At 44.9% G+C, this 25,894-nt stretch overlaps 4 protein-coding genes across 5 annotated transcripts; 3 read left to right on the plus strand and 1 right to left on the minus strand.

Moving 5' to 3' along the window:
* Nucleotides 1-6,911: 6,911 nt before the first annotated feature.
* LOC128760766 (cytochrome c1, heme protein, mitochondrial) lies at nucleotides 6,912-11,938 on the plus strand. Its single transcript, XM_053868420.1, has 7 exons — nucleotides 6,912-7,035; nucleotides 7,928-8,118; nucleotides 8,990-9,116; nucleotides 9,441-9,598; nucleotides 9,661-9,821; nucleotides 11,186-11,286; nucleotides 11,349-11,938. Exons 1-7 carry the CDS (start codon nucleotides 6,955-6,957, stop codon nucleotides 11,451-11,453), a joined length of 924 nt encoding a protein of 307 aa, XP_053724395.1. The 5' UTR covers nucleotides 6,912-6,954; the 3' UTR covers nucleotides 11,454-11,938.
* A 1,087-nt stretch (nucleotides 11,939-13,025) lies between these two features.
* LOC128761089 (homeobox expressed in ES cells 1-like) lies at nucleotides 13,026-14,447 on the plus strand. The gene is made up of 4 exons (XM_053868995.1): nucleotides 13,026-13,120; nucleotides 13,656-13,765; nucleotides 13,843-13,944; nucleotides 14,039-14,447. The coding sequence occupies exons 1-4, from the start codon at nucleotides 13,033-13,035 to the stop codon at nucleotides 14,219-14,221; spliced, it is 483 nt and encodes a 160-aa protein (XP_053724970.1). The 5' UTR covers nucleotides 13,026-13,032; the 3' UTR covers nucleotides 14,222-14,447.
* Nucleotides 14,448-14,991: 544 nt separating this feature from the next.
* ergic3 (ERGIC and golgi 3) lies at nucleotides 14,992-24,660 on the plus strand. Of its 2 annotated transcripts, XM_053868653.1 has the most exons (14): nucleotides 15,052-15,145; nucleotides 15,884-15,954; nucleotides 16,672-16,759; nucleotides 17,210-17,329; nucleotides 17,539-17,635; nucleotides 18,315-18,480; nucleotides 18,842-18,899; nucleotides 19,828-19,842; nucleotides 20,294-20,325; nucleotides 20,490-20,586; nucleotides 22,991-23,055; nucleotides 23,287-23,423; nucleotides 23,493-23,548; nucleotides 23,652-24,660. In XM_053868653.1, the coding sequence occupies exons 1-14, from the start codon at nucleotides 15,058-15,060 to the stop codon at nucleotides 23,729-23,731; spliced, it is 1,170 nt and encodes a 389-aa protein (XP_053724628.1). In that variant the 5' UTR covers nucleotides 15,052-15,057; the 3' UTR covers nucleotides 23,732-24,660. The 2 variants fall into 2 exon arrangements, with proteins under 2 accessions (XP_053724627.1, XP_053724628.1); XM_053868652.1 differs by lacking the exon at nucleotides 19,828-19,842 and having other exon boundaries at nucleotides 14,992-15,145; nucleotides 23,652-24,658.
* romo1 (reactive oxygen species modulator 1) lies at nucleotides 21,083-22,877 on the minus strand. Its single transcript, XM_053868654.1, has 3 exons — nucleotides 22,717-22,877; nucleotides 22,158-22,288; nucleotides 21,083-21,309 (listed from the first exon to the last, which is right to left on the minus strand). The coding sequence occupies exons 2-3, from the start codon at nucleotides 22,286-22,288 to the stop codon at nucleotides 21,201-21,203; spliced, it is 240 nt and encodes a 79-aa protein (XP_053724629.1). The 5' UTR covers nucleotides 22,717-22,877; the 3' UTR covers nucleotides 21,083-21,200.
* Nucleotides 24,661-25,894: the final 1,234 nt, after the last annotated feature.

Genomic DNA, 25,894 nt, shown 5'->3' on the forward strand with positions numbered 1-25,894 from the left:
ACTCTGATGTACTAAACAAATATAACGCATGTAATCAAAATAATACATACCAAATTACACAAACTTCACTTCCGGTTACTGCTCCCGCTCACAACTAGACACTACTGTGTCAGTGCCGGTCACTTAGAGCTTGGATCACTTAAAAACCAAGAATCAAAGACACACACATACCTCCTCAACAGGGAAAAAAATAGAAAAACCTTGGAGAATGCAGCAATCATTCTGTCAAAAGGACAACTGAAAAACATTTGATGGGACACGTCACAGTTATGTGAGTCCCTTGAGACTTTGCGAAGTCCGTGAAATATTTACATATTGGCCACTTGTAGCGGGACTCCGTGACAGAGAGCACTGCATTTATGAAAGTTTCCACTCAGGATGTTTACAAACGTTTCAGGTTCAATTCGGTAACAAATGCTGCATCCGACTCCAAAATGGATTCAGTTGTTTCTGTCTCAGTGTAAACCACACCTAAGAAAGGCTGTTCATCTAGCTCACTGAAATTAAAGATTATTTCCTGGGCATTATTTCTCAGCGTTCCGAATGTCATGCTCAGACCGGCAGGTGTTGCTAAGCGCAACTGCGCGAACAGCTGCTGAGGAACCAACGGTGTCACTTTTATGAGCCCAGAAAACTCTTTGTGCTCCATCAAGTGCTGGAGCTTTAAATGCCGTGTTTAATTTTAAGGCGCTTCCCTGTGCAGCATTCTCCAAGATGCAAATTTTACATGACCGACTGAAAGCACCTTCACAGCAGACATGCTACTGAGTGAGCAGCGAGTAGAGAGGAGTGGACGCATCACAACCACCGACCGATGGTGACCGATTGATCAGTGCATCAATCCCTACTTTAAAGTGGCACTCAAAGTTCAGGGAGCCTATGGACTCAGACACAAACTGTCCATGGGGAGAAGCTCAACCTAATCTGGGTCCAACTCCAGACACTCCACAGTGAGGAGGGAAGAAACTCAGTTGCTCTGTCAAAGTTAGGATTCTGCAGAATGTGTTGGGATGCTGGGGAGGTTTTTGGGATGAATAATGGAGTCACAGATCAGAAGAGCGATATTCTCTCTCTTCAATGAGGCTTGGGTTGCATCAGCAGGTTTTGGACTCCTGGTCATAACCATGTTTCATCAGACCGACCAAGCTCAGAGGCCTCCATCTGTTCCTGGTTCTCCAGAGACACTCAGACATCACCAAGGAGATCCTCTCTCTCACTGAAACTCTGGAACACATATCCATGATGAGGGCAGCCAACAGAAGCAGACGGCAGTAATTGCTTTGATGGAACCAGCGAGCAGCACAGTGTTGTGCGGGAGCAGCTCTGAGAGCAAAGTGACACAGATCGTATGACAGCCATTCACCAGAGGCGACCCAGTTTCACAGGTACAGGCTCGGGAAGGGCATCCAAATGTCCACCATCATCATCCTCATTGTCTTCATTGCCATCATCTTCACACATGTATCTGTGTGTTCTATCTTTGTGGGAACCTCTCATTGACACAATACTTTCCCCAGCCTGTCACCCTTAACTTAACCATCCAAAACAAATGGCTTAACTTAACCAGGACTCAAACTGAAACCCAATTAAAATGACCCAGTTATTTTGATGTCTTCACCCTCAAAACTCTATGTGGACTGCCAAAATGTCCTCATAAGATCAGTGTCCTGTCGAAGACTGGTCCACACAAGAGTGTCAAGTGTCTGTGTGTTTCTTCAACCTCCTCTCTCTCCACCAGTGGTGGCATTGGTTCCTCCTATCTCCCTCCACATATTTCATCCTCTGCTGAAGGCCGTCTGACATCGTCACATTGTAAACAGTAGCTGTTTCACCAGCGACTTATACTTATTTTTTATGTGTGTGCTGTCCAGCAACATTTGAGCTACACAGTGAGTGTGAGGCTGAAGCCTGAACCTGTAGTCAATATCGCTATGGCTTTTATGCGGTGTGAACGACTGGAGAGTGAAACTCTCCATCCTCCGAGGCCATCACATCAAGGGGCTCCTCTGCTTTATCTACTGAAGATCCCTTTTTGAAGACCTTTTACGTGACTTCTCTTCCGATGAGTCTCTCTGCATTGGAGTTCTACAAAAACATTTCAAGGTGCAGCCATATTAGTAAAAGCTGGAGCTCTGAGGACAATACAGCGTGGTGACCATCCTGGTCTTCTGTGAAGAGATCTGAAGTGTTGGTGGAGCTCATGTACGGCATCAAAAGACCTCAGATGTTTTCCCTACCTCACCTCCATGTTAGCACGGCTGCACACGTTGGTTCATCCCTGCAGTGATCAAAGTCCCAGAGAGACCAGCGAGGCTTGTTAGCACCTTGTTTTACAGTCGTCAGCTCCACTTCAAACACAGAAGGGTAATTAGCACGTTCTCACCGCTGCAGGCGACGCGCGGAGAGAGTTTGATTCTAGCTCCAGATCTGAACCGTCAGCATCTTTTTCCCCTCTGTGAATGACACGTGAATGAGGAGGGCCGGGCCCGAGCCAGGACTTTCTTGGGAGATGACCCGCAGAGGAGCTGGAGTTAGTGTGGACCTCTTTAGTTCAGCTGCTGCCCCCACGACCTGACCTCAGGGAGAAGGGGGGCGATGGAAGGATTCCTCAGTCCACTGGTGTCCCTCGGCAGGGCAGCTACTTGGGAACACAAGGCACACTCTTCAGACAGTGACAGTGGGTGCTCACATAGATGAGCTCCAGTGAAGTCAGAAGACAAATGAGAAGTTTGAGTCACTATTAGAGTGAAAATGAATTGGAACTGACTACAACTGTGTCAACACGAGCCATTTCCTGTCATTGTCTGCATGGATTCCACACCTTTTAAGCTCGGAGTCATGATCCTGCACTCCCCCCCACGCTGCTACATCAGAGCAATCCAAAGCGAATGTCCCAGAGGGGCTGATGGATCGTGTGATGGTGGCACTGAGGTTCCCTTGGAGCAATAACGTGTCCATTAATGAGGTTCAGAAGGCTACTAAAGTCTGAGCTGAGGATCAGACCAAGGGCTAGCAGGGTCGGCGAGCTGTACCGGCCACCAACAGAGACAACACAAATCCCGTTTGACTTTCTTGTGATGAACAGGAACAAAGAAAGACCAAAGAAGAGGCCAGAAAATATAGTTGAATGAGGGAGGAAACTAAGAAGCATGAAACTGAAGGCCAGTGCCACAATCATTGTTCAGAGCTCCAATTGACATTCATTGTGTTCCAGCGGCTTCTGGATCTTCTGTTCTTTGCCATACTATCTCATCAGGACACTTGTGTGATCCTAGCTTCTGAAGTGTCCATGAGCCAGACCCTTTCACATGTGGTGTTCACCTAACAGCCCCACCTGGGAGTAGATGATGCTATCATCTACCTGCTGAACCGGGTCTACACTCACCTGGACCAGCCTGCCAGCTCGGTGAGAATCATGTTCTTTGATTTCTCCACCGCCTTTGAAACCATCAGGCCAGCTCTGCTGGGAGTGAAACCGACGGAGATGCTGGTCGATGCCCCCCTTGTGTCCTGGATTATGGACTACCTGATGGGTAGACCACAGTACGTGCACCTGCAGGGCTGTGTGTCGGACACAGTAGTTAGTAATACTGGGGCACCACAGGGAACTGTTCTCTCTCCCTTCTTCTTCACTATTTACGCTACGGACTTCAACTATCGGTCGGAGACTTGCCACCTTCAGAAGTTCTCTGCCATAGTTGAATGTATCAGCAAGGGTGAGGAGACTGAGTACAGGGCTGTGGTGGAGGACTTTGCTGCTTGCTGTGAGCTGAACCATCTGCAGCTCAATGTGGCTGGTGGTGGACCTATGACCCCCGTTTCCATCCGGGGAGTCAATGTGGATATGGTCGAGGACTATAAATATTTTGGGGTCCTCATAGACAATAAACTGGACTGGGCTCAGAACACTGAGGCCCTTTACAAAAACGGACAGAGTCGTTTCAGCTTCTTGACGAGACTTAGGTCCTTCAACGTCTGCGGGACAGTACATGAGGATGTTGCATGAGTCGGTAGTGTCCAGTGCAATTCTGTTTGCTGTGGTTTGCTGGGGCAACCTTTTAACGGTGGTGGACACTAACAGACTCAACAGACTCATCTGCAAAACTGGTGATGTGGTGGGGGAGAAATGGGACTCCTTGGAGACAGTTATGGAGAGAAGGATGCACCTGAGCATCCTGGACAACATCACCTACCCCCTCCATCAGCTCCTGGTCCAATACAGTAGCACATGGACCACCAGACTGAGACTACCCATCTCAAAGACTGAGCTCCACAGGAGGTCCTTTCTTCCTGTGGCAATAAAAATGTACAATTCATCTCTGAAAAAATTACAATGAAGGATTCTTTGGCACGTTTTGCTGTTCACTCTGTCCTTGAATCTGCATTTTCTTGCACCTTGTTTCTAAGCTCTTTTGTATTGCTTTTTGCACTTTGTAATATGATTTCTTTTTCATTTTATTGTGATATGTTGTGTACAGAGCATGTTACGAACTGAATTTCCCTTGGGATTAATAAAGTTTTCTGAATTTGATTCTGATTCTGATCCTGATGAGCTGCAGCTTCAGCTTCCTGCCTGCAGATGAGAGCCAGAAAATATGTCGTAGTATTCAAGAATGAAGTTGAAAACCATTGTTGCAGCAGGACGGCGTGTTGTTCTTCATCAATGTCAGGTGAGGCTGGGACTCAGTGATTCCAATATTCCACTTTGTTCTGACCTTGTGCGCATGCAGGAGTCACAGTTGAGTCATTCTAAAATGTCCATATTTAAATGAGGATAAGTCTGCAGTGTGGTTGGACCACTCTTTTTGACGAGAGCCTGCATCTTCACCTGAAGACATTATTCAAGTCCACACAGAAGAGAAGAATTTTAGGAAAATGTCATTTTTATGCAAGTGTGTGCGTGTCCTTTTATCGCTATACTTGAAAGTTAACTGAAATGTCAGACCTGAAATGGAAGTCACCTGACATTAAGCTTCAGCTGTGACTTGTCGACTCCGGCTGCTATGACTCGTATGAGCAACAGATCAAATGCGAGAAAAGTCTAATGTGTGTCAAACTATAGCCAGTGGCAGAAATCGTGTTTCAAGGAAACGATAAAAAGAGGCAAAAAGCTCGAGACAAACGTTCAAAGAAAGTTCAGCTTCCTGGGGATGAAAGTCAAAAGGATGTGATGTCACCATGTTGACATCGATCCGTCTCAGAAGCTGCCAAACTCAGGAGACTGACAAGATGGGTGACACTGCATGGAGACACGGACGAAGCTCTTCTGGCAGGAGAGATGAGCTTGATATCTTTTCTTTTGAAGTGACGTTGAAGACTGTAGAGACAAACATGGATCGGTTTCGCAAACGTCCAGAGAAGTTAATTTGGTTTTCAACACCGATGTAGATAATAAGAGACATGAGGGCCTGCGCTGAACCTGGGAGACTTTTATTTGGACTCAATGTTTTTTTTTTTGGACAATGGTTGTAGTAGAAGTTGTGCTGTACTGTCGCGATGTCTGACCAGTTCAGTGAGTCACAGATATAAATGTGAATCTTCATTATTCAGGTGAAAACGTCATACAGACTGAATCACAAACTATATTATGGAACTCATTTTTTATCATTGGTAGCTACTAATGTGGAGGTAGTGTCATTATCCCTGAATAAGTGGCCTTGTATAGCACTTTTCAATGCAATATATCAAATAAAAATGCATAGCCTATGACACCATGACAGCACTTACAGAGGTTACAGAATGCAAAACCATTTAAAACACGCAGCAAGGAACCGAGTCTGGACTGAAGAAAGATGACATGGTATGACCGCTCTCTAGTGGTCGACTACCAGTATTGTTTCAAAAACCAAATCTCAGCGCCAGACTCTAAAACAGGTCTCTCGTCAACGCCAGCGATTCAAGACACGTGACGAGTAGAAATAGCGCAGTCACATAAGAAGAGCGCTGAACCATCATGTCAGGACCAAGTGACCGTCAGGAGCGGACCGTGACACAATCATGAACAATTTTGCCAGCTGTTATACAGCAGACCCAGGACTGGTTGATGAAAACGATTAAAGGCATGAAAGTCTTTAGGTAAGCAGCGGACCGCACATGGAAAAAGTGGACGCGAGGAGGACCCTCGAATGACAGTTTCATAACAATACCCCAGATCCGCCAGTAGATGGAGACTTTGGCCCATTTTAATTTCATTGAGCTCCGACTTTTCCGAATTGAAATGCAGAGCAAAACATAAGGTACATGCTCGGTTCTCTCGGTTGTCACGGACAGGTCGTTTTCGCAATTCTCCTTGGTTTTGTAACGAAAATAACGCAGTGTTGCGTAAAGATTCTTCTATCAAGTTCACCAGAACATCCTATCTGAATCACTTCCACTTAAGGTAAACTGTTTCCAAAATAAGATGAAGTTGCTACGGTTTGCGATTAAGCGTCGAGAGAATTCGAGAGCCCTGAAATGGTTCGATTTAATTTGCCTGAAGGAACCGAACTCTCCCATTTTATATTTTCTTTGTTTTTAATACTGCTATTTTTCAAATATCACAAAATAAATTACTCCATTCATTTACTAAATCATGTAACCCTTTCAAACCTGACACCTTGAAGTAGCGATGCGATGAATAAAACGTAGAGCTTAATATTAACAAACGTGGGACAATTAACCTTTTCAGAGAATATTGTGTGTTAATGAGTGAACAAATAGAATAAAATCGAAAGATCTTCGCAGAATTTCGCGAGATTATGAAACAGACTGTGAAGTAAATGTTTTACATCTGTAATGGTCATTAATAGCAAAGAATGTGAGAAAAACCCAAAATATTTTCATAAATTTTTTTTCAGTTTAAGGCATTTGAAAACGTTTATACTGAAGAACAGCACCGGAAGCAGGTTGTGCCGCATTTACTTACTTTTGACTTTATATCCGGTCAACAGCCTCCTCCAGTCAAAGGAAGAGAAGATGGCGGCGCTGCGAGCTGTGGCTCTGTCGGGGAGTGGGAGAGCGCTCCTCGGCGCTCCCAAAACCGTCAAGACCCCCAGGGTAGGCGGCCAGACTGAGCCCAAACGCGAGCATTGTCGCGCGGGTGTTTAAAGTCTCCGGTTTGGTCGACGTTGTGTCTCCGAGCAGCGGCTAACGTTAGCCTGTCAGTCGGTTACACAAGGTCACTCGTGTCCGGCGTTTGGTTCGAAACACGAACAGCGTTGAAACTTGTATCAGTGTTTAAGTGTCGGTTTAATGCATGTACAAATCAGTCCAATAGTGGTGTCGTGTTTTGTCGCGAAACCTTATCCGGGTCCAATAGGGTAACCATGCTAGTCGCTGGCTAACCGCGTTGTCGTGTCAACCACCCGGCACCGCTCATGTAACGTGTTTTCACTCTGGAGAAGCATCGAACCGGCTCAGGTTACTGTGTTTACAAGTGAAGTCGGGTTTGTTAGAGTTAAAGTTTGTGTCCTACAAATCTGAATGTTACCAAAGTAGCTTGTGTGTTGTTAGCCTGCTAGCTTCAAGGACTTCCTGCAGTTTGTTGGTGAACTCGTTGTCTGTGATTGTCGGTCTTGTTGGGACTTCGTGCGTGATGTTCGTTACATGAAGAGATCGTTATGCTTGCCTTGTGTATATGTTTTTTCTTTTTTGCTGCACATGACTCTTAGGTTGCAGTGTAAGATTTGAAAGATAAAAGTTGATCTTCTCACGCTCGTATACTGGAGTCAACACCTGGCAGAAGTGGTCCAAGTCTGGACCTGGACCCACTGCTTGTTGTAGCTGTTGTGTTGTCAGCTGCTGCTCCCTCACCAGTGTTACATCAATTGTTATTGGTCTTATAACTACAGGAAATAATAGATATTCAGAGGTGTCAATCAACAAAGATCAGGCCTAGCTGCTGCTCAACTTTGTTTCAATTTTGTCTCTCACTGTGGTTCCTCTGCAGGCCAACATGTCCTTCACTAGCCTGCCCCGCAGCCAGAAGGTCGCCCTCACCACACTTGGTGTGGTGGCAGCTGGAGGTGCTGGGTTGGCGCTGGCTCTTCACCAGTCTGTTAAAGCCTCTGACCTGGAGCTTCACCCCCCTCACTACCCCTGGAGCCATGCGGGACCTCTATCTTCCCTGGACCATGCCAGGTGAGGCGCCAGAGCTTTTCAAGTTCTGTCAATCGAAAACTCTTGAGCCTCGTTTTGTGAGGAGAAGTTAAATTAAATAATCCAAATAAACAGTACTTGAATTAAAGGAGAAGGTGTTGGCGGATGGCATCCTCCCTGAACAGAACACGGTCTAAATCATCCCCCGGTAAAACTCCTAATCACCCTTTCCAATCCGTCCAATTTTTACAGTAAGGGTTACGTTTGATAATTTTGTATTTATTAGGTTAGAAAATGAGTAGGAGAATTATTTGAAGGCTAGTTTCACATTCTTGGCGTCAGTCAACACTCGTAAGTGACACCACACTGCTCGGTCCTCGCTGAAACACCAGGAGCCTCACGTACAAAAGGTGCATACTCGCTAAAAGATGCTGTATAAACGAATCCACGGTGAATGTACAGAGAGTGAAAAATGTATGAAATGTTCAGTGCTTCACACCAACTTCCATGTGCACATTAGAGGCAGAAGAACAATGACCTATAATTCAAGAGCCACATGTTTGTCACCACTTTGAGATGACAAGAAACATCATGCAACTTAAATGTGATGCACAAACACAATGAACCTACATTGTGAGGTTCTTCAACAGACCATCCATCCACCCATACATGCTTTAGCATGTATAGAGTTTAGAGTGAAAGGTTTGATTTATCATCTCTTTTTGGAGAGCTCATATCTTGTTACAAAATTGAAAAATCCATCTTTTTTACATTCAGACTGGTATTGAAGAGTCCAAAACTAATGTCCACCTGTGCATACTTTGCTGACTCCACTGCAAGTCCATTGTTGAAAGAGAAGTGGACTGAAAGACTGCACTGAAAAATGAATTTCCTGATGTCCTCTTGTCTGCAGCATCCGCAGAGGTTACCAGGTCTACAAGCAGGTCTGTTCTGCCTGCCACAGTATGGAGTATTTGGCCTTCAGGAACCTGGTGGGAGTTTCACACACAGAAGAAGAAGTGAAGGCCATTGCCGAGGAGGTGACGTATCTGTGATCATACTTCAACGTCTCACCAGCTAACTCTGGACAAGCTGCAGCAAATGCCTCAGGGTCTTTGTATTGGGTCAAGAGATGATCAGTCTCACCACAGTGAGTGACCAAAAGGAAGCAGCTTTGTCCCCTCCACAAAAATGTTGAAGAATGCTATCAGCCACCAGAGACTTGTAGTCAGAGGTAGTGGTTCAGCATCTTCTGAGGTTTCCAGAGTCTCTGGCACAGTAACACCTCAGGGTTTTTCCCAAAGCGATTGGCCGGAGAAAGGTTGACTGTATAGCAGGTGATGATGTTGCTGTTCTCTGTCCAGGTGGAAGTGGTAGATGGACCTGATGAGTCTGGCGAGATGTTCACCCGTCCAGGAAAACTGTCGGACTATTTCCCCAAGCCATATCCCAACCCTGAAGCTGCTCGTGTAGCCAACAACGGCGCGCTGCCTCCTGACCTCAGCTACATCGTCAACGCCAGGTGCGTCTCCGTCCGACTCCACTGAGGTGACTCCTTCTGACACGACTCTTATTTTCTGCTAGACATGGCGGCGAAGACTATGTCTTCAGTCTACTCACTGGCTACTGTGAGCCCCCTGCTGGGGTGTCAGTCAGAGAGGGACTCTACTACAACCCCTACTTCCCTGGCCAGGCAATCGGGATGGCCCCTCCCATCTACAATGAGATCCTGGAGTATGATGACGGTAGGTCCAAACTTGTGAACCTGAAGACGAACAAGATCAGTTCAGTGTCCCTCTGGAAACCTCATTACGGTCAGTGAGGAACAGGAGGAAGCTTCACGATGAGGGCAAGAACTGTAGTGTCTTCTATAAAGGTTTGGGAGAGGAGGTCCTGGTCCATGGTGACTCTGGTCGTGTTTTTTGTTGTTTTTGGTGGGGTGGAAGAACTTGTCTAAGAGTGAGAGATGCTTCGCTAGGGATCCACCAGAACCTTATGAGAACTTGTGTCTTCATGGTGGTTTAGGGGCTTTTCACACTGTAGGTTCTGTCTCAGGTGGCCTGAGTTCGATGCGCCCCCTACCTCGCACCTCTGCGCGATGTCCCTTTTTTCCTCCTCAGCTGGTGGCGCTCTGCGCAAAATTGCTGGTTCATGACCCACGACGAAGCACGTCTCAAGGAAGTTGTCATCATGCGCGACAACCTATTTACCAACATCAGCCTGACTACTTTATTTCTGTCAATTCTTAGTACGAGTTGTCCTCACCTCCAGACCTTCGCCATGCCTGCAACAGAATGTGGCGTTTCACAGCCAAAACTAAACATGAAATAGTGTTGTCATGTTTAGCTTTCAAGGAAATAGTGGAAACAAGCTGAGTAATACGGAGCGTCTTAATTGATCCACACTGCTCTCACAACACATTGAACAGTGAGAGAGATTACTGACGATTGAGAAGGTTTTAGTCAGTTAAGTCCAGATCCAGACGTCGGAAATGATCAATGAAGAGTCTGATGATCTTCAGTAACTTGGGAAAAATCAGCATCTTTCCTCCTCGCAGTCCTGCTCATGCAGACATTCACATCACAGCAGTGAAAACAGTTAGTGTAGAGCGGGCATTATTCATTTAAGCAAATCTGTCTGTCAATAAAATCAGGTGTTTATCAGCCTAATAAAGGTGAAAACATATGAGTTATCAAACATCTGCACAGATCGTGTGTCCCCGATCTCTGCCCTGTGTTGCGCTTCCGCTCCCGAGCACAATTTTCCTGCAGCTGCTCGCCTCAGTGTTCTGGGAGTTTGAGAAGTTGTTTTTAAACAATGTTGTCCGCCCAGACAGTGATTAGACTCTTTACTTCTCTGCATCTATCATGTTCATGTGGAGTCGCGCTGTAGTTTCCAGCATCTAGCGCCGAGTCGCCTGATGAGATAAGCTCAACCACTGCTGAGTTTCCCGAGACAAAGTGCAGGTCTCCAGCCGGGATCAACTCTGCGGCCAAAACCCGACTCTCTTGTGTTCACATCTCGGATTTCTGAGCCAAAAGAGCTTTGTCTTGAGATAGAACCTGCAGTGTGAACGCGCCCTTAGACTCAAATCTGGTGTCTTCCTCAGGAACTCCGGCCACCATGAGTCAGGTTGCTAAAGATGTCTGCACCTTCCTGAGGTGGGCTGCCGAGCCTGAGCATGACCAACGCAAACGCATGGGACTTAAGGTGAGACACATATACCCACACATACACGGCCTTTAGTGTCTGACCCGAGTCTCGGTCCACAGCTCCTGATGGGTGCCGCCGTCCTCATCCCGCTCACCTACTACTTGAAGAGACATCGGTGGTCGGTGCTCAAGAGCAGGAAGATTGCCTACAGACCCCCCAAATAAAGACCCCCGTCCACATTGCCCATCACCACTGACCATATGTAAAGACTGACCCATTCCTGGTGCGCCCCCTAGTGGTTTTCAATCTTGTAAAATCTGCTTATTTTGGTTTTAATTGTTTTATCATGAAAAGCCTTTGTTGTCCACGTAGAGTCGAAAAATCAAGAGGCGATGGTCCACTACTGTCACAACCTGAACCCTGCAGCACTAGAGGGGCGGAGCCTTGACAACGCGGTCCGTCTTTACATCCGGTCGGTGGCCAAAACTCCTCAGTGTTGTGTTCAAGGACCCCACAGCACTGACATTGACAAACACGCTCGCCTTTTAAATCTGTTGCGAAGGCTTTTTCTTGGCTGCTCATGTATCGGATGTTCTGGGGTGTTCTTGGGCACATGGTAACTGAACACAAGCCCAGTGCTGCAGGAGGTGGACTGACGCGGTGGAGTCATGGTGGTCTCCTGTTTTACTGTATAAATAAATTATCTCGAAGCGAACCCTGTGTCCACTCACTGCAGAACCACACCTCAGTCAGCTGAGTCCCAGGGTTTTTGGAAAGAATGCCATACAAATATTTGCTAGAAGGATGGAAGAGAATCACCATTGAGGGAGATGACTTCCTGACCAGACTTCATCCTCTGCAGCCATGATCCTGCAGGAATGCCGTCCAGCTAATCCGTGTTGTGATGCTGATGAGGCTCGTCCAGGGAAGCAGCAGGAGGAATCTGATAAGGTGCTAACGAGGCAGATGCAAACCCTTAGCACACTTGTTTGTATGTCCTGGGATGATAAAGGGAGGATGGGATGAAGGATAATCCCAGATTAGTCCTGATATAATTGGTCCTCAGCAGTGGTGGGAGCAAAGAGCCAAGACAGTGAGTTAGGAAGGAGTTTGTCATTTGGAGCCATCAGCAATGATTGGAATCTGAAAGGAAATATTTGGTCTCCAAACACTGTGATCAGTCAGATGAAATTCCAAATTTTATATAATTTCATTGAAATCATCTTTAATATTACAGCAAAATCATGACAACATTAAAGATGTTTTTGCGATAAAAGTTGCCACTAGTGTGAACTGAAAACTCATGGTGTGAAAATGCTAGAATAATACATTTTATAAAATCTGGTTATCAAAAGCCAGAGATTTTCAAAGGAAGCTACATATTTTTGGATGTTTCAAGATTGAAAATGAAGTTGGAACTTTACAGGTTAAGATGCTGAATTAAACTTCACCATCCCTGTTTGTCATTGAATGAAATAAGTGCGATGTGACTAGCAGTTGAACGCTGACGTCTACGATGCAGCAGGTCGTCACTCATTTATTTAATCGTTCATTTACTCTGTGGTGCAGAGGGAGAAACAGGATTACAGGAGGAGCCTGAGTTCTAATCTCATCTCCACAACAACAGTTTTCAGTTTCCTGCTGTTTCAGGACAAAAGTCAGTCACTTGCAGATTATTTGCAGCGCGCTCTTTGTCCTGGACACCGCAGGGGTCGCTGACCTCACCGGGCTGGGATATAAACCCACGCACCTCTGGTCCCGGCTGCTGCGTTCGCTGACTGACGTCTCACCTTCGTCCTCCTCATGGCTCCCAGCGTAACTCACAATTTTTCCATCCGGCATATTTTGGAGCTGGAGGGATGCGAGTTGCCACTGCACCGGCCCTGGACAGGTGAGCTGCCTCTGACGGACAGTCATATGGTCCACGCAACTAACTTCTGTCTAGTTTTATTTCTAACATCCAGTCTGTTGCACATGATGACGAGTCTTACGTTTTTTCTTCCCATTTTTGGCATCAAAAGATTCTTTTTTTTTTTTTAATGATTAGAACAGCACAGTAATAGAAATAGCTTTTTATGAGAGTGTTTTGAATCTCACTTTTTGACATTTTTTTGCCATATTTGTTATTAAATCTTATCATTTAAGTGTTTGATCGTCACTTTGGTGTTCTAATTCATTTTTAACATGTTACAGATTACTTTTTTAGTTTTTAGTCTTACTCCGTTTTTACATTGTGTTTTTACTTACATTTTATTTTTATTTTTAAGTACAAGTTGTGTCCACAAGTTTTTGTTCATGGTTTTTTTTGGTTCACAGCCTGTGAACATCAATGGACAGCTTGATTTCTTTAACTGAATTGTTTTTAAATGAACTGAAATGGAAGAATTTAAGCTGACAATGTGATGACCAAACTTTTGATGACACAGAAGTTCAACTCTCACCAAAATGCTGCCAACCTGCTCATCATCATCAGAGCTCACACAGGCCCGGCTGGAGTGTGGGTCGCAGGCCTAGAACCTCCTTCACTTGCAGTCAGGTGGGATATTCATTATCAAGTCCTGATAGATGAAACCTGGTGATCAGAGAACCAACCAGCCTCTCTCTTTCATCCAGGTAAATGTTCTAGAAACAGTCTTCCGCGTCAACTGTTACCCGGGAATCCAACTCAGAGAGCAGCTGGCAGAGAGACTGGAGCTGGAGGAGGACAGAGTACAGGTAACACCTTAGACTCACTCTCACACACTCCTGCACCCTCAGTGTTGCAAATACACCTGTGAGAAGTTGCTGAGGTCATCACTTTCCTGTCCAGATCTGGTTCCAGAACCGTCGTGCCAAACACAGACGCTCTCTCAGAGAGGCTCGACTCCAACTTCTGCAGTCAACGGTGTCTGGTGGTCCACGTGGGGTCAAGGGTCAAGTCACAGCAGACGCTAGCGAGGAAGAAGAGCAGAGACTCTCCTCACATCTCCATCACAAGGATGATGAAAGCTGAGCTTGTTCAGTTGTAAATCTGTATTTATTCTGTTCCTAATGTTGGTTCCTCATGTCACCGGAGGCGTCTAGGGTTCCAACCCCGGGATGTGAGGCCTTGAGCATGGTCTTCTGAGCACCATACTGACAGATGTTGTTTACACATTCACTTGTGTTGTTTAAATGATCATGATCATTGGTGACTCACTTCACTTTCGACGGACAGCTGTGACTCCGCCCACACGCCTGCCGACTTGTTCATTCATAACGTCCGTGTCCTGTCAATATTAAAGCATTTTTGACTAAATTGAATCGCCATTGGCCTGAGGTGGACCAAATGCAAACATTTCAATTCTGCACAAGTTTGTGGTGTTGATACTTATGTTCGTTTAATCGTTTTCACATAAATAAATTTGATTTTTTTTTAAAAACCTTGATGTTCTTCATCCATTTTGACTCATTTAAACACCCCAATATGATGACGATAAGAAGAATAACAACGCTTCTTAGTTTAATAACCCCAAAGACCACATTAGTTTGAACACATTTAAACAATATAGAACTGGGAGTCATTTATGAAATTAAAAAAAAATGAATGGCAAGATCGAACATTGTCCGCAGACCTCTTCAAACCGACAATCGTGAGGATTTATTTTGAATCAACTCGGATTATGCGAAAGTGCGAGCGCCATCTGTACTGTATTTGGGTTCACGGTTGCCATCCAATCAGCGCGCAGGGAGATCGCGGCGACCTCTGATTGGTCTGCGTCGCCCGCGTGTGTCCCGGAAGTGGAGGCAAAGGACTGATGTGTGTCTGTCGGAGAGGTTTGACTCTGGAACTGAATATTCAGCTGGAAAATGGACACGCTGAACAAATTGAAGCAGTTTGACGCGTATCCCAAAACTCTGGAGGATTTCCGAGTGAAGACGTGGGGAGGAGCGACAGGTGCGTCTTTAATTTGTCCCCAGAAGATGCTGCCATTCAGCGGACAGAGGCTGTTAGCTCCTCAGCTAATAACAATGCTAGCTGCCTCTTTCCACATACAGCCCTTAACTGTCACATTTACCTCTCCATTCTCTGTCAACATGTTCTGGTTCATAGTTGTCTCATCGCCTTGTTTGTTCCTGTGTGAAACCGCATTGTTTCAAATGTTTTAATGTCTTATCTTATCTAAAAAAAATCTATTTTTCTTCCAATACGTTGCCGATTTTAAGGGTGAGTCATGTTTGTCTGTGGTTCAGCTCAATTTGTGAAATACTTTATCTGTCTGAATAGCCATGAATTGATGATGAATTAAACCAGCAGTACGATTTAGTTTGATCTGCTGTTGTACAGCTTATAAGAGGAGCCTGTTGAGTTCACGGACATCTACAGTCTGAGGAGGTATAATATACCGGGAAAAACAACGTTTTTCTATCTCCTAATAAGCTGTTAATGATGCAAAATACTGTGTAAATTGAATAATATGGTTGTTCACAACTCAAATCTGATATTGTTTGAAACCGAGACAAGTTAAGCATTAATTTCCTTTGTTTAACTGTGCTTAAATGCACATTATATATGTTTCATTTGCATTCAAAGTACCTTTTATTACCATAAAAAGATCACTCAAGAACTATAGATTTAGTTTTTAAATTTTTTCTGATTGATATTAATTTTTGCAAAACACTTCTGTCTGTGCAGTCACCATCATCAGCGGCGTCATCATGTTGATTCTCTTCATATCTGAGCTGCAGTATTACCTGACCAAGGAGGTGAGTATGTCCTGGCTTTGGCAAACAGTTTGACAACTAAAAGAGGCCATTCCTTACTATTCACTCACAAAGCCTAGGCTTTGTACTTCTGGGTCAAAATGTTTTGATTTTAAATAATAGTTAAAATCTGAAGGCATTACAAGGCACACATTATATAATGTGAAAAAACAAATGAATGAACAATTTGAGGAGGGGGCTACTCAGACATTTTAATTTTAGTATGTGAAGCATGAGGGAGAGGAGAACGTTCATTCTTAAGCCATAATCCTCCGTTTTTAGCCACAGTTTCCTGCTCAAGAGTTCTGATTCTCCTGTTGAACCAGTAGAACTAGTCTGATCCGCAAACGCTGTAGCACAGGTACACTCATCCTTGGCTTTCGTTCTTCAGCCTTCTGGCTGAAAAGACAGTGTCAATGATCAGGGAACATGGTTCCTCATTAGAGCTGAGCCACGAAGCATATGTCTGTCACTGTGTTGTTATTGCTTCACCCTCAGTGCGTTGTCTCAGGCTCCTGTCTTTTTCCAGTGTAGCAAAGCAAATATAGCGGTTATATAGAGATATGTTTTGTGAGTCATCAATTAGTGGCTGTGGAAGAGCTTGGTTCGTTCAATAGCTTAAGAGAAAATGTTTAATTTCTTCAAAGAGAAAAATCTTTTTTCAGTCATCAACAACTGACTTTTCTGAATGAAAGCATGTGTTTGCTGTGTTGCCTTCAGGTCCACCCGGAGCTCTACGTGGACACGTCTCGAGGTGACAAGTTGAAGATAAACATTGACGTCATCTTCCCTCACATGCCCTGCGCCTGTGAGTACTGTCCCGAGTGCTGCGTGTAGCATCCCAGGCTAAATGACGGTCGGACACTGTAACTGAATTATCAAGAAGTTTATTTTTGACTAGATTGTCTTTATTCTTGATTCTACACAAACAAAGCCAAGAGAGTCAGTGACACTGTAACTGAACCGATTCATCCCGACACCAAACCAGCTTGCAAAATCGTTCGAAGTTCGAAGCACGAGTGCGAGAGAAGACATGCTCTCCCGAACACTCCATTGAGACATTTCAGATGAATGAGGGAACCCGGAAGTGGTGTGCACTTGAGCAACTTTTTAAAAATAAGAGTCTTGTTTTCAACTCATTTTTAAACCTTAACTAAAAACTCTATAACTAAAAAAACAGTATACTTATGTAAAGATCGAGTCCGCTACACTGCGGGCGACTCCCAACACAAGATCTTACCCCTCTGTTGTGGTCCAGATCTAAGCATAGATGCCATGGACGTGGCTGGGGAGCAGCAGCTGGACGTGGAGCACAATCTGTTCAAGCAGAGGCTGGACAAAGACCTCAACCCCGTAACCACTGAGGCGGAGAAACATGGTAAACTGCAACTCTGTTACCATTTGACTATTGATGAGGTGCCGCTTGACTCTAAGAAGTATCCTCATTGTGGATGAGAACAGATGATGTTTATAGGTGTTTAGAGTTGGATGACTGAATAATAGACCAAGAAATACACTCAACCAAAGAAGAGGTAGCGGAGGGAAAAACCTGTTATATGCAGATGATGGTGATCATTCTCTCTTTAGAACTTGGTAAAGCCGACGATGGTCAAGTGTTTGACCCGAGTACATTGGACCCAAACAGATGTGAGAGCTGCTACGGAGCTGAGACCGATGACCTCAAGTGAGTGGATGCACACACACGTCATGTTTTTATGTTTTGTGGGAGCATTTCATTGACTGGCAAAAGGTCCCCACAAATGCCATAAGGTCCGCACAGTAGCTACACAATGTCTCTCACACACACACGTTTGTATTGCTGTCCCCTTGGGGACATTGGGAGGTTTCTCATTGCAATAACCCTTTCCCCAGCCTCTCATCCTAAACCTAACTATCCAAAACAAATGGCTAACCTTAACCAGGACTCTGAACTAAACTTAAACCTAATAATAATGGCCCAGTTGTTTTGAACTCTATATCCTGAAATTGAGGTTTAGAACTTAGTCCCTACAAGCACATAAGGTCCCCATGAGGATAGTGTGTTGTCAGAAGTTGGTCTCCACGAGGCAGTATCAATAAGCCCACACACCGATACTTATTTTTATCAGGACCTACGTCTCATTGCCATAATGCTTTCCTCAGCCTCTCTCCCTTAACTTAACCATCCAAACTAACCTTGCGCCCAATAATAATAAACTACTTTTAGTCCTTTTTTTAACCCTCTAAACCTTGTGAGGACGGGCCAAAATGTCCTCACAAGAAGGTGGCTTCTCTTAGTACTCACAAGTGTGGCAAAACATGAACACACACACACACACACACACAGAAACAAACACCAACATAGACCTGCCATCTGCCTGCAGGTGTTGCAACACGTGTGATGACGTGAGGGAAGCGTACCGGCGGCGAGGCTGGGCCTTCAAGAGCGCAGACACCATCGAGCAGTGTAAGAGAGAGGGTTTCACGCAGAAGATGCAGGAGCAGAAGAACGAGGGCTGTCAGGTCTACGGCTTCCTGGAGGTCAACAAGGTGAATATCTTCATTAGATCTGCAATAATACTGTATCTATTTCTCTTCCTGCTTGTTATTGTGAAACGTTGACCGTCAATAGTTTCCTGACTGACATGACCTGAAATACAGTATTTCGTGTTCAAGCAGCTGTGGAGAATGAAATGTTTTTGCTAGAAAAGACTTGATCTGATGAAAGTAGTTCCTCCACAAACACAAAGAATTCACCCTGAAGTCAAACTTCACAGTGGTTTGCCATCGGCCAGTGCAGGTTCATGCTACAGTGTTTCTGGTGGTACTTGGGGATAGAGGGTTTGTTGTTTGGCAGCTCGAGCAGCACCAGGACGTGCTTCATCACTCTGACTGTGTTGGCCCCTTTCAGGTGGCAGGAAACTTTCACTTTGCGCCGGGGAAAAGTTTCCAGCAGTCTCATGTGCACGGTAAGACCTGACTCATCCTGCCTCTCCACAAATAACCACCAACACTCTTTGAACACGTTGTCCTGCCGAGCTGCCCGCTTCGATACGACCGCTTAATCTGAACAAAAAATAATTCTTCCTTTATCCCTCTTAGAGCTGCAGGATTGATCGGTTTACACTCTGCAGCGATTTAATCCTGCAGCCCGCAAGACTAACGTCAAACATTGCGCTCCAAAAATATGGATGGCTGTTTGACAAAGTTGTGTTATCTAAAAGAAAAATATTCATTTATGAGCCAAGTCTTTTTATACTGGTGTGATGGTGAGGAGGAGCATGGAGTTCATAATGGTCCATAGACCTCCAGCAAGAGATTGTTCTCACTTCTGTCAGTTTCTTATCTAGGAGTGGGACTTCATCAAAAAGTGAATGTAATTCATTCGTTTAATTAATCTCATTTTAATATTTGACTCCAGAATGATCAAGTGTAAGATGAATCTGCATGCATGAGCTGAAACAGTATAGTGGAATTGCTTCAGGAATTAGGGCGCTTTGCTGCAGTTTTGTGTTTTTTAAATTGTCTTTTCCATCGGTCAGATCATTCATTCTCGTACACGTGTTCAGATATTGTTGGTGCTGTCTGTTTCCATCTCTCATTCGTTGTTCATTTTCACAACCACACTCCTCTACAAGCCTCTCAGTTCATTGATCACATGCTTGAGGCGCTCAGCCGAGACACACAGACTCCGTCATGTCAGGCTGTTCACACTTCAAACCAATCCTGCTGGTAACTGAGCTAATGACAGACAGCAGAGGTGAGTGGCGCAGCTCACTGTCATCTCGCACGTGTCATCAGCGCCGCATTAGAAGCATGAAACCACCCGTCGTTCTGTTCACCTCTGTCTCTGCGACGGGGCTACTTTACTGAAACTCTCCTCTCTTCTTTCCTCAGTGCACGCTGTAGAAAGTAAGTCTACCTGAAGGATTTTTCTCATTTCATGTTAGGATGAGCTCCCACCCCCTCGTCCTGCTCCCCGCTCCCTGAAGTACCATCCTCACTAATATTGCTACCAAATATTCATGTTACTCGCTGGACTCTCAAGATTCTTACGTTTTACTTCAGAAACATTGGAAAGTGGCAGTTTGATCTTCATCTTTTTACCAAACAACAATGTAAAAAACTTCAGGTCAGACTCGTGAGGACTGTCTCGATCAGACGATAGTTGGCCTTTTATCATTTTACTTTGATCCGAAAGGTTCTGCACGTTTACTGCCTAAAGTGACGACTCTTCCTCACGGTTCTGATGACCCTCCTTATCTTTCAGTTGCTGGTGGCTCTCTCTCTCTCTACACACACGCACACACACACACCTCCTAAATGTAGTTGAAACTATTAACTTAACTTTTTGTGCTTTCAGTTCACGACCTGCAGAGTTTTGGCTTAGACAATGTGAGTATCCGTTACTTTCTACATTTGCGCCCTCTGTTCCACTGCTAGGTAGTGACTACTGGGTCTATCAAAACCTTCAGTCATTGTTGGTTTGGACCAGACAACCTCCAGAAGGACCTTTGCTTTTGTTTTAAGATGATTCTCAGTCGGCTCTTCTCCCTCAGATCAACATGACCCATCTGATAAAGCATCTGTCGTTCGGAAAGGACTACCCCGGGATTGTGAACCCTCTGGACGGGACGAATGTAGCAGCTCCACAAGGTGAGTCCCGTCGCAAGTCGACGTCAAGTCAGATTTTGAATCTAGTGTCGCCTGAGGACCACAAGGTGGAGGAGTGAGAGTGTGTAGTCAATGGGGCTCAGTGAGAGATTTAACAGGCTGGCTTGAAAGTGGGCAAAAATAATGGGTTTTGAAAAGATCTGATCCTTCATGGATCTGATTCTCTGATCTAGCCAGAGCATCATGGAAGCCCATCAAGAGAAAAAAAATAACTTTTTAGTTTCTAAACAAAATGGCAACAGCTTCAATCAAGTCACGATCAGAAGTTTATGAAGTTTTGTGTCGTACTCCTCTCTGGAAGCTTTTGATCTCTTTCAGAGTGAGATGAGGACAACATACAACAGCTTGCTGCGCCTCTCTACTAAAGTCTCCTAGTTTAAGTTTCCTAATTTAGATCCATTTAATGAAACTCTTAAATTCATTGTTCTACATCGAGTGGCGAACATCCACCCAGCTGCTGTTCATCAGAAACATGTCGAACTGTTGACAAACTTTATTGACAAAACTGGGCGACAGTGAGAGAGAGCTGAGCGGGTTGTTTTGGCTGGTAAAGTCCCATAGCTGTATATGCGTGAGGAAGGCTGTCGTCCTCTTCTTCAGCAGCGAATTCCCATGCCGATGGCCATGAAAGTCCCGAAAGTTCCTCCACTTTGCATCATGGTCTTACCAACGCCTCCCATCAGCTCCCGGCCACGCATCCCGATCCTGGAGGGCAAGGAGGAGACATGTTTGGGATTAGTGAGGGAATAGAGATGGATGTCAGAAGACTAGTCTGTGTGGGAGTCAGTCTTTAAAAAAAGCACCTTCAATCACATCAGCACTAAATTCTGAAATGTTCTACAAGTTAGGTTTTTGTCCTCCTGTCGCTCAGTTGTGGCTTCAAACATCCATGCTGTATTTACCTACTACCATTGAGCTTAAGTCACAGCATGAGAGTTGTTTTCCTTCACAAGTTGTGTGAGCCCACTCTGAGTCTGGATCCAACTGTGGTGAAGACTCCTGACACGACGATATGTTTAAAAATATCTGCATATAAAGGGATAAATCTTAAGGTTCGTGGGGTCATTCGAGTCATGGTCACAGCCATGTCACACCTCCGATCCAGGGGTATAGATCATATCCAGACTTAACCCTATTCTTCCTGACTTTTCCAGGATCTGGAAGTTGATTTTAATGTCTCATTTTTTCCCAGGCTGGAGTTGTTTATTCTGTGGTGTCAGTTATCAGTTATGCAAAAATACTCTTTGAATATGCTGTTAAAGCTGTGAATCAAAAATGGGGTTGGTCAGAAGTAGCCATTGGAAGACCTTGGTTTTCTAGCCTGCGATCTATCATGGTCCCACACTTCTCTCTCTCTCTCTCTCAACTTCATGTATTCAAGCTCCCCATACTCACAGCCTTTGCATCGACTATGTTCCTGTCCGACCTCAATAGTCGTAACCTGCCATTATACACAGAATCTCACACACGAGAGACTCAACATCATCATACCTCTGACAGTAAACTCAGGGTCTGGATACAAAGTTGAACAGTCTGAAAAAGCCTGTCGATACCTGAGACAGGAGAACGTTCCAAACATGGCGCCAGCAGCCATTCCTACCGCAAACCCCATCATGAAGCCCATCTTGACCCGGTCAAAGCAGTTGGGCTGCGTCTGCCCGTATGGACCCACCGCTACTGGCATCTGAAGCAGATAAAGCAGGTCCCAGATTAAATGTTTGGTGATTTACGTGTGACCAACATGTGAGATGACAGTGGCCTGGGCAGATCAGCCCTGCTGTGTGCAGGTGTGTCACACTGTGAAACAGTTCACCAATTGAAAAGGGGACACGCTTCGAAATCTGGACCATCTGACGTGATCTTGAACCAGGTTTTAAAAAGTCACTCTTTGAAAAGTGTTTAACTATAGGGTATGTGCGTCTCCTCACGTGTTCTGTAATAGACTCGGACTCGTGTTTAATTACACTGACTCGAATGTGTGACATTTCACCGCCGCAGTTCGTGGTTTAACATTAGCACGTTAGCTAACGTCGCCCGTGGCCTTGACCGACAAACGCCACAGACTACATGAAGAGCCCTAAAAATACACTTGTGGTAAAAGACTCGTCTCACCTCGACGTGTGTTTGGGCGGTAAAGGTATATAGTCCGTCTCAGTGACTTAGTAGTCAAAAGTGTTTCTGAGCGCAGCTGCGTTTAAATTCTCCTCGACCATAACCGCGACGCGGAAGAGGAGCGGAAGTGACGACAAGGTGCTGCAAACGATAACGGTGCACCAGCGCCGTCGTGTGGCACGTTTCTAGAACTACAGTTCACTCTCGACTCCCGCGTTTTCCTCGTTGCGAAACTGTTCCTGTTGTGTATTTATGATTTTTGTTGTCTCCGCAGCTTCAATGATGTACCAGTACTTTGTCAAAATAGTTCCCACCATTTACATGAAAACCGATGGAGAGGTGAGTGTGCAACACCTGTGAAGTGAAATTTTATTAACAAGAAAAACAAGAAAAAAAAAGCCAACAAATGATGTGCAACTAAAAATACTACTGATTTGATGAAATGTTTAGTTTTACTGGGAAAATACCACTACAGGTGAGAAAGGGAGGGAAAACATGAGTGAAAACAGATATGTGGATGAAAATGTCACATGCTTTTGTGTTTTTAATGGCGATATCACACTGTCTTAGGTAGTAAAAACCAACCAGTTCTCGGTGACCAGACATGAGAAAGTTGCCAACGGTCTGATCGGAGACCAGGGTCTGCCGGGGGTCTTTGTCCTGTACGAGCTGTCGCCCATGATGGTCAAGTTCACGGAGAAACACAGGTGGGACCCCGGGACTCAGCTGTGATGTTGCCCAGCTCGCTGACCTTTCACCTCCTTTGGCTCTGTCAGGTCCTTCACTCACTTCCTGACTGGTGTGTGCGCCATCATCGGGGGCGTCTTCACTGGTGAGTGACAGCCCTCTGGAGCGTCATCTTTGCAGTTGTTTTCATGAGCATCGGCGGGTGAGTGTGAGCCCACCGTGTCTGACTCTGTCCATGTCCTCGACAGTCGCCGGCCTCATCGATGCGCTCATCTACCACTCGGCGCGAGCCATCCAGAAGAAGATAGAGCTGGGGAAAGCCTCCTAACAGCGCCCCCAGCTGGACCCCCTGTGCAAATACAGACCGCGACACGCACACAGAGACTCCACGAGGACGAACTGGGTCTGTCGGGATCGAACACTGAACTTTTTCAAGACTCTTTTTTTGTTGTTGTTGCTGGAAAGCTCAGCAGGGGATGAACTCACCACTGTGAGGGGACGGGACTCCCTCAAGAACAGGCTTCACCCGACTCTCTGGTCGACTCAACATGGAACCAGACAAACATCATGACCAGAATCATGACCTATCCGACTATACTTTCTATTCGTAATCATCCTCTGGGGAAACCCACTGCAATCTTTCCTGAGGTAAAGAAAAAAAAAAACTTGACCACCGCTCATATTAGGAAGTAGAGACACCGGACATGTGGCAGTAGACTGGTGTCACCTCCTCCACAACGAACCCTGCTGTATTCCTTCATTGTTGCTCTTGTTTGACTCAACTATCATGCAAGATGCCAGACATTATGACCACCCGGCTGACCACACCCCTTCACCACATTTGTTATTCTCTTTATTTCCACATATTCCCTCCGAACCCTCTCTTTTGTTTGCCTGTTAAGTTTGTGTTGTTTTAACTCTGCACCACAAACTCAGTCACGACCCGTGAAGCAACCAGTGCCGACCTCAGCTACAAAAGCGCTGCGGGGATCTAATGTGAATCACAAACTTTATCGACAAGCCGTGAGCTAAAAGTGAGTCTGCGGGAGCGATTCAGTGTGGAAGCACATTCGGCTGCAGAACGGACACTTTTAAGTTTTTGTTTTAAATTGAAGTCTGATTGAAAGGTTTGTTGGTGGGTGATTTTGTCTGTGTGTGTGTGTGTGTGTGTGTGTGTGAGAGAGAGAGAGAGAGAATATGTGTGAGAAATATGTATTTATATTTTGATTGTCTCTGTTTTTCTAAATGACAATAAATAAATGTTGAACAAATGTGTGTGCTTATCCTGTTTTTTTCAGACGGTCACTCTGGCCTTTCTGTACAATAATGTCTTCTAGTTCAGTGATTTTTAACCATTGTGCATTTTTTATGTTATGATATTTAGACATGGTTTTATTTTACTATTTATTTTATTCAGATTTTTTTTCCAGTTTTCTCAACAGTTTGTGTCAAGTGTATTTTTTGTAAATTTGATGAATATGACTTGCGCCTGCTTCTGCTGTTGGTTGGACTTTTCGAAGACAGATATCTATATGCAAAGATCACATGGTTTCGGTTTGTTTACGTGTAAGTAGATTAAATACGGTTATTGATTAGAAATGAACTCAAGATCAAACTCGAAATCAAAAAGGTCAAGAGCCCCTGATCTAGGTGAAAAAATACTGGAAGGTAGATGACGCGTTCCACATGATGCCTCAAGATGGCGCCAGCCAACTTTGCTTCAACACTGAGGAGCGCCTGCATTGGCAGAACGGGACGGTCCTGGACAAACAGCGAGGTGCGTAATGTGACGTCATGCTGTCACGGACAGAGAGTTCGTAAGTTCGTAAATACAATTTGAAACAGAAAAAAAAAATTCATATTATTAACTATTAATTTTCACGCTGAACTGAAAACTTTTTTTTTAATCATTCGTATTCAAACCTTAGTAACAGGGCATCAAAACATAATTTTCACTTTTTTTTCGAATTCAATTTGGGTTTTTTTGTATTGAAATCTCCATCTCTTACACGTCTCTTTTTCTATTCAAAGATATCCCTCCACAGAAGAGCAAGTACGGCTCCAAGTACTGGTTTCGAACTGAAGCTGCAGCGACTCTTTGTTCTCTTGGAACCTTGATGAATGAAAACGTTCCCACTCACGTCTTTATTTAATGCTTCTGCTTCTGGTCAAGTCAGACGTTCAGATTGTTTTGGTGGTTCAGACACTATGGTGAGTCACGGTCGCGTCTCGCTCGTCTTCCTCAACAGCCAACTGAACCCAGGAAAGATCCTGACGTCCAGTGCCACTGACTCACTGGGCTTCTGCTTCTGTCGCCTCGGGGAAGTCCAAACATTGGGAACACAAGGGCTAAAAAGCCGATATTGCCTACATTGATTTGAAAGTAAAGAGCAGTATCTTAATATAAAAAAAGCTGTAGTTGTAGGTGTAGGTCATGTCATAGCTCTCCCACACGGGGGCAGCACTTGATCGGTTTGGGGGGTATAACCCG

Source organism: Synchiropus splendidus, chromosome 6, assembly GCF_027744825.2.
Source record: "Synchiropus splendidus isolate RoL2022-P1 chromosome 6, RoL_Sspl_1.0, whole genome shotgun sequence".
NCBI classification, from domain to species: domain Eukaryota; kingdom Metazoa; phylum Chordata; class Actinopteri; order Syngnathiformes; family Callionymidae; genus Synchiropus; species Synchiropus splendidus.

Bases quoted from the DNA above. Each gene is read 5' to 3' on its own strand.
- LOC128760766 (XM_053868420.1), top strand. From the start codon at position 6,955: ATGGCGGCGCTGCGAGCTGTGGCTCTGTCGGGGAGTGGGAGAGCGCTC. The intron at 8,119-8,989 runs GTGAGGCGCCAG...TCTTGTCTGCAG, and splicing joins TCTTCCCTGGACCATGCCAG to CATCCGCAGAGGTTACCAGG. The intron at 9,822-11,185 runs GTAGGTCCAAAC...TGTCTTCCTCAG, and splicing joins GATCCTGGAGTATGATGACG to GAACTCCGGCCACCATGAGT.
- LOC128761089 (XM_053868995.1), top strand. From the start codon at position 13,033: ATGGCTCCCAGCGTAACTCACAATTTTTCCATCCGGCATATTTTGGAG. The intron at 13,766-13,842 runs GTGGGATATTCA...TCTTTCATCCAG, and splicing joins CCTCCTTCACTTGCAGTCAG to GTAAATGTTCTAGAAACAGT. The intron at 13,945-14,038 runs GTAACACCTTAG...TTTCCTGTCCAG, and splicing joins TGGAGGAGGACAGAGTACAG to ATCTGGTTCCAGAACCGTCG.
- ergic3 (XM_053868653.1), top strand. From the start codon at position 15,058: ATGGACACGCTGAACAAATTGAAGCAGTTTGACGCGTATCCCAAAACT. The intron at 15,146-15,883 runs GTGCGTCTTTAA...CTGTCTGTGCAG, and splicing joins GACGTGGGGAGGAGCGACAG to TCACCATCATCAGCGGCGTC. The intron at 16,760-17,209 runs GTGAGTACTGTC...GTTGTGGTCCAG, and splicing joins CCCTCACATGCCCTGCGCCT to ATCTAAGCATAGATGCCATG.
- romo1 (XM_053868654.1), bottom strand. From the start codon at position 22,288: ATGCCAGTAGCGGTGGGTCCATACGGGCAGACGCAGCCCAACTGCTTT. The intron at 21,310-22,157 runs GTATCGACAGGC...CTTGCCCTCCAG, and splicing joins GGAACGTTCTCCTGTCTCAG to GATCGGGATGCGTGGCCGGG.